The sequence below is a fragment of the Labrus bergylta genome, chromosome 17 (genome assembly GCF_963930695.1).
Source record: "Labrus bergylta chromosome 17, fLabBer1.1, whole genome shotgun sequence".
Lineage (NCBI taxonomy): Eukaryota > Metazoa > Chordata > Actinopteri > Labriformes > Labridae > Labrus > Labrus bergylta.
The window spans coordinates 12,186,803-12,204,546 of record NC_089211.1 but is presented as its reverse complement, the minus strand read 5'-3'; the positions used below and the strand labels follow the sequence as shown (position 1 = coordinate 12,204,546).

Below are 17,744 nucleotides of genomic sequence, written 5' to 3'. Positions count from 1 at the left end.
AGTGACAGAATAAGCAGCAGTGACACCTTGCAGACAGTAAGCAGCATCCACTTGCCACTCAAAGTAATCACACCCTTTATTATGCATAACTTACAGGCTTAACTCAATTTAAACTGGTTATTTTTGTTAAACCTCAAACCACACTGTTTTCATAATCAGGAAAATTAGGTAAAGAACCAAAACAGCTTTTTAGACTTGGCTTTAAACATATTTGATACTACTGTAATGTTTGGCAGTTTGATATGGGGCGGTATGGGAATGTACTCACTTTTGGAGCCTCCCCTATTGGCCACTTAAGTAACTGCAGATTTAGGCACTTTCATTGGATTTATTTCTCAGCTTGATAAGCTCCCATTTACTTTCTGCTTGCTCAGAACTTTTCGTTATTAATTAATTTCAGCAGACAGGTGGCTCATACTGTGTTGAAAGCCACTTAACAACATTGCCATAAAATAGGACTGGTAATCAGCACTTTGATATACGAGCTGCCAACATCCAGTACAGCTGCATTCAGCGGGACTCAGGCCATATCATTTGTAGCCTGAAATAGAGGTCAACCAAGGAACTGTATCAACAAAGAGCAGGGCCCTGTCAGGTACTTACAGTAAATACCTCCAACTGCATCAGTGTAAATCACAGTAACACAGTACTTTTTACAAGCAAGTACTGATGTAAAGTTCATTATTTTTGGGCCCTGTTTGACAATGTACTATCAACAGGAACTATAATTGTTTCCATATGTAATGATTTGGCATAGTAGTTACTCTTACAGTTTTGTACATATGTCCTTTTTGTCATTTGTTTTACACCTTTTCTTGTACCATTTTATCCAAAGAGTAACTTGCATGGCGTTATATCCAGCCTGACATAACAAGTGAGTAACCTCTGAATTCACTCATGATTAAATTATGAATTCCAAGCCTTATAAACTATGATGGAGCAAATTATACTCATTAAAATGTAAAGAAAATATATATCTGAGATTCAAGTAAAAGTAAAAAGTCTTAATAGTAAAATAATAAAGTCATAATTTAACTAAAATAAGGTGTAACATTCAAAATAACATTTAGGCTGATCACAACCTAACATTTGGACTTTAATCTTGTAATAATTTGACTTTTTGTGTCATATTAAGTGTTTGCTCATGTAATATAACCACTTTATTCTTAACATGTTTATTACTGTATTATAAGCACTTTAGGATTCAATTCTCAAAACATCTGTTATTTAAAATATTGCCCTAATTGTTGTAATAAATGAGCACGGACTAAACTGCCTCTGTAGCTGGATGGATCTTAAACCCATTCGTGCGAGATCTGTGAGGTAGCAGCAGGCTGCTTGGCTAGAGAGCTAGTTCCAATGTTAGATTCATATGGCTCTGACTTCAAAATCACATACAGATGTTAGGAAAAACAAGATGCAGCTGTCAGTGATTAGGAAAACAAATGTTGAAGTTTTTATGTGTTTTTTTTTAACTGTTGTGATAGCAGATTAAGATCATTCAAATTCAGCAGCAGCCATATTGGTTGTTCACTTGGTGCCACAATGGCGCTTCTCTGCAGAGTCATCAAACCTGACCTATATTAGATAAAGGATTGATATTGGCCCGAAAAGGGACAGAATGGGGCTAAGACACATCTGCCAGAGAACATTAAACATGAGCTCTCATATAAGTCTAGTTAACAGGCTGCTAGTATGGCCAACTGGCAGGCAGCATTACCTGACTTGTATTTAACAGTGATTTTATTATTGATAGTGGTAGTTATTGTTAAAGCCACCTTTCATCAAGCCTTTACCAAAGCATCTGCAACACAAACAGACAAATCCCATATATACAGCACTCCTGATATGAAAGTCACATTTTGTCACTCTAGTTTTATAGCCACTTCCTGGTTTTGGCAGATCAAGAGCACACATTAAATCCTCAGACGTTCACACATTAAACAATCGTTCACACGTCCAAACTGACTGTCTCCGCTGTGACTTTGACCCTGTCCATCTGTCTCCTTATGACCATGGGTCTTTCTCCAACTTTGTGACGCTCTCTCGTTCTGTGAGTATGTCTTCCAAACTGGGAGTGTGTGTCTAGATGGGTGTCTGAGTGTCTGAGTGCAGGGACGTGTGTGAAGTGTGTCTACGTGTCTCTAAAAAGGCTTTGGGTATGGGAATCAACACTGGTTTGCATGTTTGCTGTGTGTCTATGTTGATGTCGCTGTGGTTTTTATGTTTTTCTCCACCTCCATCTTCAGTGTTTCAGAGTGTGATGAAAGATAGATGAAGTATTGATGACAGTGTAATGGTTTGTTTGATGCCTCATTCTTCTTATCTGAGGCAAAGCTATTGTTCTCTGGAGGGCTGACATTAATTCTCAGTCTTGCTTGTCATTTTCCTTTTTTTTTTTCCATTCTGTTCTGCTTCAACACCCCCTTTCAAAGTGCTGTTTCTCTTTTTTGAGTTATATTTATTAAAATGTTTACAGAACCTTTGAAATAGACACTGACTGATAATGGATATTTGAGGCTAATTGCATCTATTTGAGAGTTTTTAATTATCCTCTTATATTTCATTAGCACAAATCAATATAGATGGAAATAAGATATAATATATGCAGGAAAATGAAATAAGAGGATATTTTCACTTATATGACGCCATTACATTTCATGCCTTAAACTAACATTGTAATTAAACTTATTTTTGGAGCATATTAATTAAATAGGCTACAGCAATGTAAACAGAAATGTAACCCAATGTGCAGGTTGTACTGTATAAAAAGTCTGCAGGTTGTACTGTATTTATAAAAAGTTTGCAGGTTGTAAAAATGCCTCAGATTTTCAAGCATAGCCACATACATTACATAAACTATGTTTGCACATGCTTGCATTCAATTATGGAAAAAAAAAACGTAATGATTCATTTATTTCTGGATTATTTCACCATATTTTGAAAAATTGTTTTACTGTTAAGACACCTAATGCAAGCTTGAACATGGTGTTTGAACATTGTATCACCCCACAATCTCTACGTCTAGTGCATTCAAGATTGGACCAGTACAGGTTCCAGTACAGTACCAGTACAGTCTCATCTCATCTCATCTCAATTGAATGACAAGGAAGTATATTTAATAATAAATAAGTTATGCTTCTCAGTTCTGATAAATACTTTTATGTAAGCATTTTAGTGACACTTTAACTAAAAATAGTACTAAACAAACAAACTGTTCTTATCTAAGTATTGTCAAAACAGAGTGCGATAATAATATGTGGATTGTGATTCAAAAAGAAAGACTTGATGCTTCATTACACCTTCCCTTCTAAGAATAGCCGCCCTTTAAACCCTGTTTTCATATCTCTCTATGGCAGAAATGCTGCTGCTATATCATAATCTGTCATTTTTTTCTGCTTCTGCCAGCTGTCATTGCATTTCCCTGTTGCATCTATCATTTTCTTATACATCACCACCATTATTAAAAACTCCATCCTTTCTCTGTCACCCTCACCTCTCACCACAATCTACCTTCACTTTCAGTTTTTCTGCGTGTGACTTTTCTTGCCTCCTACCTCACACGTCTGCCTATTGCCACAGTCCTTTTCCTTATATGTGTGATATATGTTTTCTTCCAGGTGGAGACTTGCAAGCCTCCTGTGGTCCTCTGGATGAAGGGGGCGTTGATGACAATGTAGACTGGGAGGAGGAGAGAGAGATGGAGCGGCTGGCCTGTGAAGGAGACGACTTTGTACCTCCGAAAATCATAGTAAGGGATCACAACTGTTGTCAACAGCAGATGGTTACAGCAAATCAAAAATGTATTGACTTACAGGGAAATGTTATATAACTGCAGAAATGTTCTAACTTTGGGGTAGATAAGGTCCCCAGAAGATTATATCCTACATTTCCCACAATACAACTCAAAGATCCTTCATTATCCCATCCCTTTCTGGAAAGCACATGTCTTTGAAACTCCCCAACCCCAAAATGCATCAGCTATAAATCTAGAGAGCAAGATAAAAAAAAGATAATCATATTGATGACATCAAGAACCCAAGTGAAGGAGTTTAAGTATCTCGGGGTCTTGTTCACGAGTGAGGGTAGGATGGAGCGTGAGATTGACAGACGGATAGGCTCAGCGTTAGCAGTAATGCAAGCGTTGTGCTGGACTGTTGTTGAGAAGAGGGATCCAAGCCTGAAGGCAAAGCTTGCGATCTACCGGTCGATCTTTGTTCCAAACCTCACCTATGGTTCATGAGCTATGGGTAGTGACCGAAATAATAAGATTGCGGATACAAGTGGCCGAAATGAGTTTCCTCCAGAGGGTGGCTGGGTTCAGCCTCAGAGATGGGATGAGGAGCTCAGACATTCGGAGTAGAGCCGCCACTCCTTCGCATCGAAAGGAGCGAGTTGAGGTAGTTTGGGCATCTGATCAGGATGCCTCCTGACGCCTCCCTTTGGAGGTTTTCTGGGCACGCCCACCTGGGAGGAGACCCTGGGGTAGACCCAGAGTTCACTGGAGGGCTTATATATACCGTCTAGCCTGGGAATGCCTCGGAATCCCCCAGGAGGAGCTGGAAAACATTTCTGGGGAGAGGGAAGTCTGGGTGGACTTACTGCCCTTGCTGCCACAGCGACCCAACCTTGGAAGTTGAAGAAAATGGATGGATGGATTGATTACATCATGGTTATTTTGTTTAAGGCTTTAAGAGGGTCCCTACATGGCCAATAATAACACTGGATAAAACTCCCTGTGTTAAAGTAATTGAGTTTGTGAAAATTCACTTAGAAAATATAGACCCGGCAGCTAAAGCTTCGGAAAACAATCTGGATTGATTTTCTTCTTTCCCCTTATTAACGAGGCACCAATGGATAATAATGGCTGCTTTAGGAAATGGTTACTTTTGCATCACCCACTGATAGAGACCCAGGCTACAATAAGGCTAATCTAAGGAGCATAAATGAGAATTTAAGTATGCAGGCGAGGTATTTTAAAATCAATTTAGGTAACATAAGAGTACTCTCTTTCTTTTAATGTCTCAGCCATTCTCCTCCTTTTTCTCCAACTTTGTTCTACTATCTTTGACTCTTTCTGTTCCTAAAATCCAGATTTAAATAAATCTCTTCTCCCCCTTCTCTGTTTCTCCTTCACCTTTAGCTGATCTCTTCTAAGGTGCCCAAGGCAGAATACGTTCCCACTATACTCCGCAGGGATGACCCTTCCATCATTCCCATCCTTTATGTGAGTTGTACACGCTCTAACATTGACATGCGTGCCAACCGACATGGACATACAGTAGCAGGCATACACATTTTTATTTCATTATTATGACACAAAACAATAAACTGTATTGAATAATTATGGCTTATGTGAATATTTTTTTCTTTAGGACCATGAACATGCAACTTTTGACGATATTTTAGGTGAGTAAATAGTCCTTTTTTTTTAAGACTTTAAAGTTACTGTGAGGATTTTTCCGATGTTTGTTAAACAGGCGGAAATTTCCTGTAAATACTGAGACCATCAGCATAAAGATGGACTTTTTCTGTATGTCATTATTTAAAACCCCTGCTGCATCATACGGTAGGTGTCAAGACAATGTGACGACCAGCACACTGCAGAAACTGACTTTGTTTACATTTCCCAAGAATTCGAAGCGAGTGGAAAAGTCGTCTGTTTTTGCATTTGTTTTAGTCAGATACACTACTTCATGCACAGGAAGTTCTTTGTGTCCACAGGGGGGCGCCAACATCGGTACAAACCAAAAGTTCCTCACAGGAGCTTTAACTAATTCTTACTCAATTATGACTTAGTTCAAATGTGAATATAGGATACACATACAGTTATGATTTAAAAATGTATAGCTTTGAATTAAAAAAAGACAATTAAAGTACAACATTTGAAATATAAGAATACAATTGCAAGGGATTTTGAGGCAAGAAACACAAAAATCCAAACAATGGACTCTGTCTCACAATAAAAAACTTCTCGAGTAATCACTCTTCTATCACAAAAACATAGAAGAATATATTTTTATATGAAATCAAATCATATTTAAAATGAGGCTTTAGTTCCTGAAACAATAAGTAGTCGACTTTGTTGTTGAGCCTTGGACTGTGCTGTAGTTTGCCTGAGGAGACTCTTTTTGACACTGATGGAGTTAAAGGTCAGAAAAATATCTCCAGGCAAAACCTTGGCTGCAAGCAAACTTCTAAAAATAATGATCATCAAATTTAGTTGGAACCCATTCCAATCCTGCAAAATGACTTTAATCCTGCTATTAAAAATGAGTTTCTGCATCCTAAAACTGATCCTCTCCCCCTTTCTGACAGAAGCACTAACAGAAAGCGTCCCCTTGAGTTTCCTCAGATGATAATGAACTCTGCTTGAATAGAGCTCACACTCTTATTGAATGGATGTCAGAGAGTAATTTATACATATTGATTTCACATTGCAGTTTTTCATTGACCTGTTTTATTTGGCTGACTTTTCCTGCCGCCATATGTACACACTGCTCAATTCAATTTGGACACCCATCTTCCATCAGTGTCTCTGCTGTCTATTGCTGCTCCTGTTCTTGAACTCACGCCCTCCAGAGACTCCCTTTGTGTTCACCGTTCATATTGCTCCCTTTTTTGGTACATCGTCACATGTCTCCCCTCATACTCCCCTCTCTGGATCTGTTCCTGGTCCCTGTTGTTCACTTCAATCCAACCTTTTTCTCTCTCTCTCTCTCTCTCTCAGAGGAAATCGACAAGAAGCTCACAGCTTACAGGAGAGGCAGTAAGTTCTGGAGGATGCTCATCTTTTGTCAGGTGAGGAGGAAAAAGACGAATAATTAAGAAAAGTGTTATTACTCGTTACATTGTAGGTTTTGTATGGAAGGCCGGGGATTATTATGCTTGATTGTACATTATACATGTCGCATTTGAAGCCTTTGCAGCTACATTGCTTTAGCTTCCTTTGGGATCTAATCTCACAAGATCTTAATTAAGTAGAGGCAAATTAGCAGCTGCGATAGAGCTAATGCGTTTTATTCCTCTGTGTGTGTTTCTTAGGGAGGCCCGGGTCACCTGTATCTACTGAAGAACAAAGTGGCAACTTTTGCAAAGGTGGAAAAAGAGGAAGACATGAGCCAGTACGTAACCACTCGATCTTACTTTATGTCTCCTTGAACCTCAAATATGAGGAAAATTCAAACATGCTTGTATTATGAAGGCTTATGACAACATGAAAAACATGAAACTACAAGTATAACAAATACAGTTTTGAAATATAGCAAAAGACTCTGTTTTTCACAATCTTAATGATGTTTATTGATTACATTCCTTGACTTGGTTTAATCAAGCACTTTGGAAAATATCCTTCATTGATTTATATTAATTTAAGAGCAGAATGTTCTCCTTATCTAGGTGAGCCACCTCTCCCAGGAAACCATCGTTAGAATTGTTACAAAGATATATACAGGAGATATAAGGTTCACCTTCTGTTTCTTTACTTCACTAGATTATGTTCAAATACTTGCTTATAAGAGCCAAAGTACACCGCTTGAACAAAAAGAACTGCCTGAGAGAGTCAGACATTTCTGTTTCAAAGTGCCATGGTGCTCCATTTGGTTCTACATTCACGAGAACTGTTGACAAGGTTGATGACACAGAAGAGGAAAAATAAATGTGACTCCATGTATCTTTTCCTTTGTTCAGATTCTGGAGGAGGCTCAGTCGCTTCATGAGTAAAGTCAACCCAGAACCAAACCTCATCCATATAATGGGATGCTATGTGCTAGGCAACCCCAATGGAGAGAAGGTACACACACACACACACACACACACGCACGCACGCACACACACACACACACACACACACACACACACACACACACACACACACACACACACACACACACACACACACACACACACACACACACACCTTTAATTCATGTTATCACCACAACCACTATGCCTGTTCATGTGGCTGTTCAGCTAATAGGCTGGCTCATACACTCTAAAGCTGCCGCGAGTAAGACAGAGAGAAGTGATGGTCAAGTGTCATACGGATGAAGTGAAGCGTGAGAGCATGGCTAAAGTCAATAAACATAAAAAGAAAGAAATAAGACATTTTTTGACGATTGTTTCACAGTGGTTACACTAGAACTGATTAACACCTCTACAGCTCCACACCGTGCTTTGGTTTTGTTTGCATGCAGCTGCTCTACAACTGTGCACGGTGTCTCTGTGAGTCCCCTCAGACCTGCAGCTGCACATTGTGCTTTTTAAATTACCAAGATGAAAATTCACAATTCTGGGTGCCTGGGGCTCACATCTTCTTGCTATGTTATCGAAACAAGTATTAGTATTGTTTCATATTCGTGTTTCATATGAATTAGAATTTCACTTCCAGAGTAAATAGTCTTAACTCAATAACACAGCAAATTCTCGGCTCCATTTAAAATAATTCAGTGAATTATGTAGAGTAACGGGTAACGTATTGTGAGCCATGTGTTGTGATACAATTCCTATCGTGAGATCCTTTCTTTTTCCCTGCCTTAGTCATGACACAGCACTTTTTCACTATAGATGGCAAAGTTTCGCCTCCTTCAAAGAGGAACGTGCTCTTTAACAGAGATGTGATCATTAGAAGAGGCTTGATTTTTCTCCTGCAAATGCCAAAGGAAGGATCTCGGGTGAGGAATAAAAAAAAAATACAATTATTTAGATAAACCAGTTCCACTGCGATGTTTCTTCTCACTAAGACTGGCACCGTTTTATCACAGAGCATTACAGACTTTATTGTAAATTGAATTAATTTGGATATCATAAATTGCAATTCAATTCAAACAACTTTATTAATCCCTCTTGGGGAAATTAGTGTGGAGCAGCCCGTACACATGAGAAAAAACACAAACAAGACAAGTTGACGTACAAACAGCAAGACAGTAATCTCATATTTATTAGTAGTCAAGGAATATCCTCGCTTTGTTGCTCCGTAGCACAAATTAAATGAATGAATGTGAAGTGATTATTGTGGAGTGTGCATGCGACTAATGTATGACAGATCCAGAACGCTGATATCTGACACTGAACTCTGAATTCATTCCAATGCTGGTACACAGAGACGCTCAGTATAAATCCAGTTTTTGCGTTAAAAGGTCTTAAGAACCAAGGTTTAGATTTTGGTCGCTGTTTCTTTTCATTATAGTTTATACCTTCTTATGCTCACTCCCTCCCGTGTTTCCTCAAACCATGTCCCTGTTTGCTGCCCTTCAACGTCACTGTGTATGTTTCAATCCCTTTTTGTCTGATAATAGCTACATTATCCTACTGGCTGTCTCAGTTTTCCCTTTCTCTTCCCCACTCAGTTGACTGTTATCAAACTGTCTGTGTAATGGTATTGTGTATAGCTGTGGTGGCTACATCTCTGCCTGACATGAACAAAAAGGAGAGAGAACCACACTGATACACTCAAAAGAAACACAACAACAAACACCAACATGCTGGCAGACACACATGCTCGTCATAGCCGGCGGTGTTTGTCCGACCTAACTGTCTGTTCCAGTCATGTCTGCCAAAATGCTTTGTTATATAAAGAGGATCTCTGAGGGGTTGATGGACAAGCTGGCAGTCTGCAGAACAGACTGCACATCAGTGATATCTCCTCCCCTGCAGACACAAACAAACACATGCAGTTGTGTCTTAAGAGCTTCAATCCAAAACAACAAAAAACAACAAAATTGGTGTTTTTATATTTTGTTTCAGGGGTTCAGCCTCATCCCAGGATGATAAAGTTACGCAACGGGCTTTTCTACTGTAGTCCTTATAAAACTACAGTCAGAAGATATAATTCTACTTGCATTTAATCAGGAAAATGTGTATATACACATTTTGGGACATGGAAATATTGCCATATGTTATCCTATGTTACCCTGACTGTAAACCTGCTATACATTGGTTACTGGATTGAAATACAGTTTGTGGACACATATGCAATGTATATTATATGCTGCTACAATCATCTCCACTCTTCCATAAAGTATTTCTTCAAGATTTTGGACTGTAGCAGCAAAGATTTGCTGATATGCTCCCAAAAAAGCATTTCTGAGGTCAGCTGTTAACACTGGGCATTTGGTCCGGCTAGCAGTGCAGTTTTTCTCAAAGATGGCTTTGCAGTCGAGGCTCTCTGACGGAAATACCAAAGTATTGTCTACAGTATTTTTGTGTGTTACAACAATGACATTTTGCTTGATTTGGGAGTGACTCCCTTCTAAATGAAGCCCTCTAACGTATTTAATCGATGCAGAAAGCTTGAGCAGAGAAGAACATGGTATCGTCTGCAAAAGGGTAGATCCTTGCTCAACGTTTCTTCAATGAAAGTCAATGTGACTAAACAGTATGAGCCCATCCCTGATGCACTACTTCATAACTAAACCAGCTAATTTTTAATGTTAGCAGGGGAACATGATTGTCGCTGTAATAACATTAAGAGTTTTAGAAAGATTTCAAATAGAAGTTTTAAAACACTTTCCATTGTTCTGTGTTTGAAGAGCCTTTAACCTCATGCCTCTGCTTTCGGCATCCTGTTTTTTATCATCCCTCGCGTACCTAAAAAAAAACATTTCACTACTAACAGTCTCATGTACTGTTTTAAATCAGAGTTTCTTCCAGACCTAAAACCATCCAGCCCAAACGATGAAAATACTGAACTACACTCTTCACATACTTGCATCAATGTTTTGGGGGCTTTTCATACAATCAACCTTCCCCCAGAGCAAACCCTTACAACACACACAATAATTACACACAGCAATTCAATTATTAAGAGCAAGATGATATACTGAAATACCTAAGCAACATATTGAGCTAAATGTTCCTGATTTCAGACTTGAGAGTAAACCATACCACATACCGTAAGTTTATACACTCACTCACTCACTCACTCACTGACACATTCTCATGTTCTGCATACAGATAAGTGCAGTTATGCTTAGGGGAACTTTAATCATGATATATTCTAATGGAGTGTATATTTAAGGTCTTAAGTACTGACATGAGCCTACAGCTAAGATAGAGTGGGTTGACTTGGACTGAGATGGAAAATTAAAACACCATCTATGTTTTGAAAATAAAATAAAAAAATTGTGAAGCACGATTTAAACAAGATTTACTCAGGGGTGTATTTTGTTTATGACAACAAAAGTTTATTTCATCTTGATAAAATGTGCTGTGGTCTGGAATGGTTTGATACATACATTAAATGCATAATAGGATAGGTTGGACAGTTTAAGGCGGAATAAAATGTATGATTTAGGAGGAAAAGTTACTCTGTAATGTCCAGAAAAACACAGGTTAGACTTTAACCTATTGAGTGTACTGGTTAAGCCTGGTTAGACTTGGGTAAGGGAGACCACAGAACTTGAGGAATGTTATATGTTTGGTTTTGAAACACAGTTTGGAAGATGCAGCAATGCAAACGAAAGCTCAGGATGTAGAACAGCAGAGGAGCAGGTCGGAGAGGCAGGCTGACCCAGTTCAGACCCAGAGATTTTTCAAGCATGTCAGCATAAAATGTGCAACTGTCTCTGCAAATGCAGCTGCTGTGTGAGCCTGTAAGACACCACCCAGGACAGAGAGAAAGCTTTCTGACTTGCAAGTCATTATTTAAGATTAGTTATTCGCTTCCAGCTCTCTCTGCTCTACAGACAAGCCATGCCACCTGCGTCTCCCTGACCAATTTCTCCTACACATCTGGCATCAAGCCATCTTCTTTTATATTTTTTTTCCAAAGGACTGCAAACACAAGTAAAAAATAAAAGCCGCTTTTCTCACCACCTCCAATGTAATCATGAAGTAAAGAAAAATAATAAAGTAAAGAAAAAACTGAGACACATTTGGTCTTTGATATATCTGACAGGCAGGTTGTTGCTCACCCTCATGACTGATCTCAAGCATCATATCAGTGAGGTTCAATTTTGCAAAGAAGCAATGCAACAAATGTCTGATTTGGAAACACAATCTCTGTACGGTTCTGATTCTAAAGTCATACAGACACTAAGGCTGATCATTTCAATCTGATAACTATAGATCAATCTTTTTTTCCCCTCTGATTCAGAAACATTGTTAAGTCCCGATAAAAAAATATCATGTGGTGTCTTCAGCAAACTCTCACATGTGAAAAGATGGAGCTCGGTGAATTGACTTGTTTGGTTGTGGAATGACTTTTCTGAAAAACTGGCTGTCAAAATTTCTCATCAGCGAATCATCAATTTAACATCAACTAAACACTGAATGTCTTTCCATGTAGTTATTGAAATCCTGTAAAAACACACAGATGGGGGACCCCTTGGGAGTTTTGACTTAATGAAGGCTAAGAGTTATGCATTATTAGGGGCGAGGCTGATCTGACTTGAAAGATAGCACATTATAGCAGGATGCTTAAAGTCTGCTTCAGCTCCAGCTCTTTGCCTGTTACTATAGGTTAGGGACCAAATTTAGTTTGAGACAGCACTTCCTGAGTGACATCACTGCGACTACGTCCATGTTTTATACAGTATATGGATTTTGCAGCCAGCCTGAATTGGACGCTGGAGGAACTGCAGTTTTTTTGTTTTTTTTATATCCCTTCACATTGCGACCATTTTTCTAACACCACTTCTGCAACATTTGCTCTCATTTCCCTATCCTTCTAGTTACCTGCGCAGGAGGAATGTGTTTCTGGCAGCAATAAGATGGATTCATGGCCCTTCTGTACTTAGCCTCTATGTGTGTGTATGTGTGTGTGTGTGAAGATGAAGGCTCTCCCTGATGCGAGTGTTACCAAGTGCAGTCGGATTAATTGGTGTATGCTTTCTTATCTCGACCCAACAGCTGTTCCAGAAGCTGAAGAATCTGATGAGGCCTTATTCTGTCGAGTTTCAGTCGCCGCTGGAGCTGTCTGCACAGGGTGGGTCTGAGCAGTCCTACAAACAAACAAAGTGATTGACATACATGTCACATCCGTGGTAATGATATGATAAGGATAATCCATAAATCCAGCATTAGCTTGCTGGTTTTTCTCATTCTTATCCTGCTTGTGCACTAACCTGCACCCCCCCCCCCTCCCCCAACCGCACCCCAACACTATTGAATTGGATGATGTTTCATTATATTATTCCATGATTTCGCGGGGTCTTGTGTTTTTTTTAATGCAACTGATCCAAGATGTACAGACTGCATACCCTTGTTTGTGCACGGCATCCACCACACAACATAAAGAATTCATGTTACTTTTTCTTTGTAGGCATACTCAACTTCCTCTTCCTCCCTAGCTGCACTATTCTCTTACTTTATGAACGCAGAAGAAAAACACACAAAACCCTTTTCTTAGTTTTAGGAGCAACTGGAAAAATGTACGCGATCATTTTTTGTTTCTGAATGATTTTCAGAATTCTACATTCTTGACTCCCAGAAATGTTGAGTCGATCCACAAATAAACCCACTTCACCCACTCAAATGAATTCATGAGATTATGATCTGAGTGGAATGGTGAATGTAATGCTGACTGAACTATATGTGTACTATTACCAAGAAATGCTGTTTAACAAAAGTAAAAGGTCTGAGCAATTTCACCTACAGTACATATCAATAAATAAAGTTTTTATTTATAAAGGGTGAAGTCATAACAGATGTTATCGCAAGACATTTTCTAAACGGAGCGGGTCGAGACCGTACTTCCTGTTATTTAATTCACAAAGACCCAACATTAATCCATTATGAAGCTCAGCACATTTACAGTAACATTAAGCAAAGTCGCAGTGGCAAGAAAAAAAAACTGCCTTTTAACAGACAGGACGTCAAGCAGAACCAGACTCATGGTGAACAGCCGTCTGCTGGAACTATATATGCTGGATATATGTCTGCTATATATATACATATATATATATATATCAGCTAGAACATTATATTATATAAAAAAAGATTATTATATATATCACCACTTGCCTAACTGTGATTCTAAAATGTAATCAAATGTGTAATTTTACTTTTTGTCCCAAAGAGGAGTAAGTCACACTATTTGACTGTGTGTACATGCTACACACTAAGACACACACACACAAGCCTACAAATGTCCTGTATGTTCCTGTGTGATTCTATTTCTAATCACAAAAACAATACAACTGTCTCTGTTTACTTTATTGCAGAGTATTTTTTTTATATTTTAGCATTAATATTGTTTGCCTGGATAACAATCTGCTCCCTTCATGTATGATTCCTAATTGTCCTGTCTCTTTTACAAATCAAGGCAAAGAGATGATTGAGATGTACTTTGACTTCCGCCTCTACCGACTTTGGAAGACACGCCAGCACTCCAAACTCTTGGACTATGAGGATTTGTTGTGACGAAAGAAACCTGGAGAGTGGGTCGAGCTGAGCCCTCCATTGCCACGGGGAACATAAAAATGGAAAAAAAAAAAAAAGAAAAAAAAAAACTGATCCAATGACTGAACTCTGCTCAACGGTAGTGCTGAACAACATCAAACTAAATATAAAGCGGTCATCCTGCTTCATCCTGTGAGAGGAGGAAGAGGAGTGGCAGGAAAAGGAGGCTGAAGACAAGATGAAAACATGCTGTGCCTCGGCTCCTCCTCATTTTTCAGAGAAAGGATCAAAAACTAATATAAAAGGGCAAAAAATAAACATACTATCACTGGTTAGAAAAAAAAGCAGAGACACCTGGACTGAAGCTAAATCAGAATAAAAAAATAAACATAAAAAAGGAAAGAAGAGGAAATTATTTTGTCATCCAAACTGCTGAATTTCATCTGTCATAATGTGGTTCTGTGTTTTGACTGAACCTCTCAGATAATCTCAAATCATACACAAACATGAATATTCCATCTGTCAATGTGTGTGTATATATATATCACAGGATTATATTAGCATAGCTTTAGTCATGCAAATAATACTCCATATGAGAATAATGATGCATCATTTATTTTTTTGATGTGCATTGGTGTGCAGTTTCATACGGGACATACTTTGGAACAACTCAGGTTTTAGCCATAAAGTAATTAATCTGTTCATCTGGTATCAATATATTGTAATCTTCATCTTCCCACTGCTTGGAATGAATGTATTATCTTTCTGGAAATGTATCTCTTCAGTTAGAGATATTGAGCCTGATGTTTCTGTTTGAAAAGAGGTACGATGTGCTGATTATGTGTGTGAGTGTGAGAACGTGTGTGTGTGTGTGTGTGTGTGTGTGTGTGTGTGTGTGTGTGTGTGTGTGTGTGTGTGTGTTTTCCATGTGAAAAAAAAAGAAACCATGCAGATGTGTTGAGTGTCTTTTTTTTTTTCCTCTTTCTGCTTCTCTGCTAAAGCAAAAATAACTGTTCATCTTAATGCTCCACATTTTCTCGCTTTCTGTCACCTTCATACACAAACATGAAGACATTCTTGTGTGATTCATGATGTCATAAGGGATGTAACAGCCATCCAAGTGCTCCTACCCCCGTAGTGTAGGAGTTGCCCTTTTGATCCCTCTTGCTCTTTTTGCAGAAGGTTCAGGCCACTTAGTCGGCCCCTGTCAACAGTGCCAGCTGCTCTCGCTATCTGCCAAACACTCGGCTTCTCCTAATGGCAGCTAAACGAGCTTCCGCCACCTTTCACTGGGCTGAGATCCAGTCTGAGGACCCAAGTTCTCTGAATTAAACAGATCTGCCAGGAGTTTAAGCTGTTAACAGCCATCTGCTGCCCCTGCCAGGTGTCGGCTAGTTAAAAGGCCCCAAATATGCAGCGAGTGTCCGAGACCATTGTTGTCGCAGTACCTGAGTGACCTGAGCTGTCTCAAATAGATTAAGGATGGTCGACTGTGGAGAGCAGCAGCACAAACTGCTGCTTGACAAAAATCCAAGACAAGTATGCAAGTGCTTACTCAAAAACACACTCAAACGTAATAACACAAACAAAACACTTAGGCTGGGATTAAGAAAATCATCACGGCTTAATTAAAGAGGCACTTCTAAAGACTGCACACATAAGAAGTGCTACAGACTGTAGCAGTAAACCATCTGCTTGAGGACTTGGGTTGGGTTGGGCCATTTTGAACCCTTAGGGCTTGGCATTTCGACCATCACCATCTTTTTTTTCCAAAGCAGAAGTTACTTTATTTGGACTAGGGGTTGGATACACATTGCTACAAATCGATGATGGACAGGTTGCTTTTGTAGCTTAATTGAAATGTAGCCGCACACTAAGCACACAAGGCTTTATCCTGGTTTAACTCGGACCATAAACTTGGACCATGATCTCAATGTTAAAATGGTAAACGGATGGACTTGAGCTTTTATAGCGCTACTACACAAAGCGCTTTTACACCGCACGTCACATCTACTCATTCACTTCCATTCACACACTGATGGCAGAGGTTGCTATGTAGTGAGACCATCAGTAATTAATCCCATTCATAAGCATTCATTCGCTGCTGCCGACGAAGCAGCAGGAGCAATTCAGGGTTAAGAGTCTTGCCCAAGGACACATCGGACATGTTGCTGCAGTAGCTGGGGATCGAACCCTCGACCTTACGGTTGAGAGAAGACGACTACCAACTGAGCCACAGCCGCCCTATGATTTCATAGGTCCTGAATCAAGGGGACAGGAGGATCTTTTGTCATTGACTTCAATATTTTCTATGTTTTTGTTTTTACAAGCAATGAAGTTAATGTCCTTTAACATGAATGCAGATATGAGGCATTTGGGCCATTTGCTTTTCATACTGCATTTCCTGCATTTAACCAGCCCCGCTTGAACATAATTAGACAATAATACTCTAACTACAAACTTATACAAGAGCACTTCTGATGCGAAACATTTTGTCTCTAGACTTGAAGATTCTGATTGCAAAAATGTGTTTGTCAATATTATGTGACATTGGCTTTACTGTTCAGTACCAGAGGCTACATCCACTTCTTGTTCATATAGTCTATGGGCATGAACCAGACTTTAAAAGTGAAATATCAGCTAACACATCAAAAAGAGTAATTCTGAGCCTGCAGACACATTTGTATAAAAGTTTTTGTGGGAGGAAGATTTCTAAAGTCACGGAAAATAAACCTGGTTTCATTACAGCTTCAGCTTCCAGATTGAAATGAAAACGTTTGCAGAAAGTCTGCGTTATAAGCTGAGAGTGTAGACATACACAAAGTATACTGGATTTTTCCAGGCAAGATTGCTTTAATGGAAGAAGCTATCAGTTGTTTATGGGGAATGTAGGATTTACCTTTACATTTTTCAAATCAATCTCTAACAACTCCCCAAAATGTAAGTCAAAGCATTATAAATCCCCATGTACATGACAACAAATGAACAGTTCATTATTGTTGTTAGATTGTGTTTGTGTGTTTTGGCTTTTCAAAATGCTACCACATGTCAGGAATGATTTTCAAAATGAGGCAGTAGCACAAGGAGACTGCTCAAGCAGTAAGCCAAGTAGAGTTTTAATATCTAAAGAAAGAGGTTGAAGTCATTTGATAGATTGTAATTATCCCAGCCCTCAAGAAACACAAACATACACACACCAACACACACACACACAAACAGGAAAACATGCTCTACAGCTGTGTTTGGTGGATAGGTTTCCTCTGTCATGATTGGTGTGGATGTGTTGATATTTGGAGCACTATGTGCAGATTATTTTTTGTGTTGGAGTTAATCAGTCTCTTTGGAGTGCTCTCTGTCTCTCTAAAAGCAGAACTCTGATTTTCATTTGCATTGCCCTCTCTCTC

General features: G+C 39.0%; 1 protein-coding gene across 1 annotated transcript in view; it reads left to right on the top strand.

The window, feature by feature from the left end:
* Positions 1-15,284, top strand: part of nsmfa (NMDA receptor synaptonuclear signaling and neuronal migration factor a) — a 46,381-nt gene extending 31,097 nt beyond the window's left edge. Inside the window, 8 exon segments of the mRNA XM_065965629.1 lie at positions 3,621-3,751; positions 5,144-5,227; positions 5,376-5,409; positions 6,731-6,801; positions 7,045-7,124; positions 7,690-7,792; positions 12,850-12,925; positions 14,264-15,284. Of these exon segments, the coding sequence (XP_065821701.1) occupies positions 3,621-3,751; positions 5,144-5,227; positions 5,376-5,409; positions 6,731-6,801; positions 7,045-7,124; positions 7,690-7,792; positions 12,850-12,925; positions 14,264-14,361 (677 nt within the window). The 3' untranslated portion in view covers positions 14,362-15,284.
* The last annotated feature ends 2,460 nt before the right edge of the window (positions 15,285-17,744 follow it).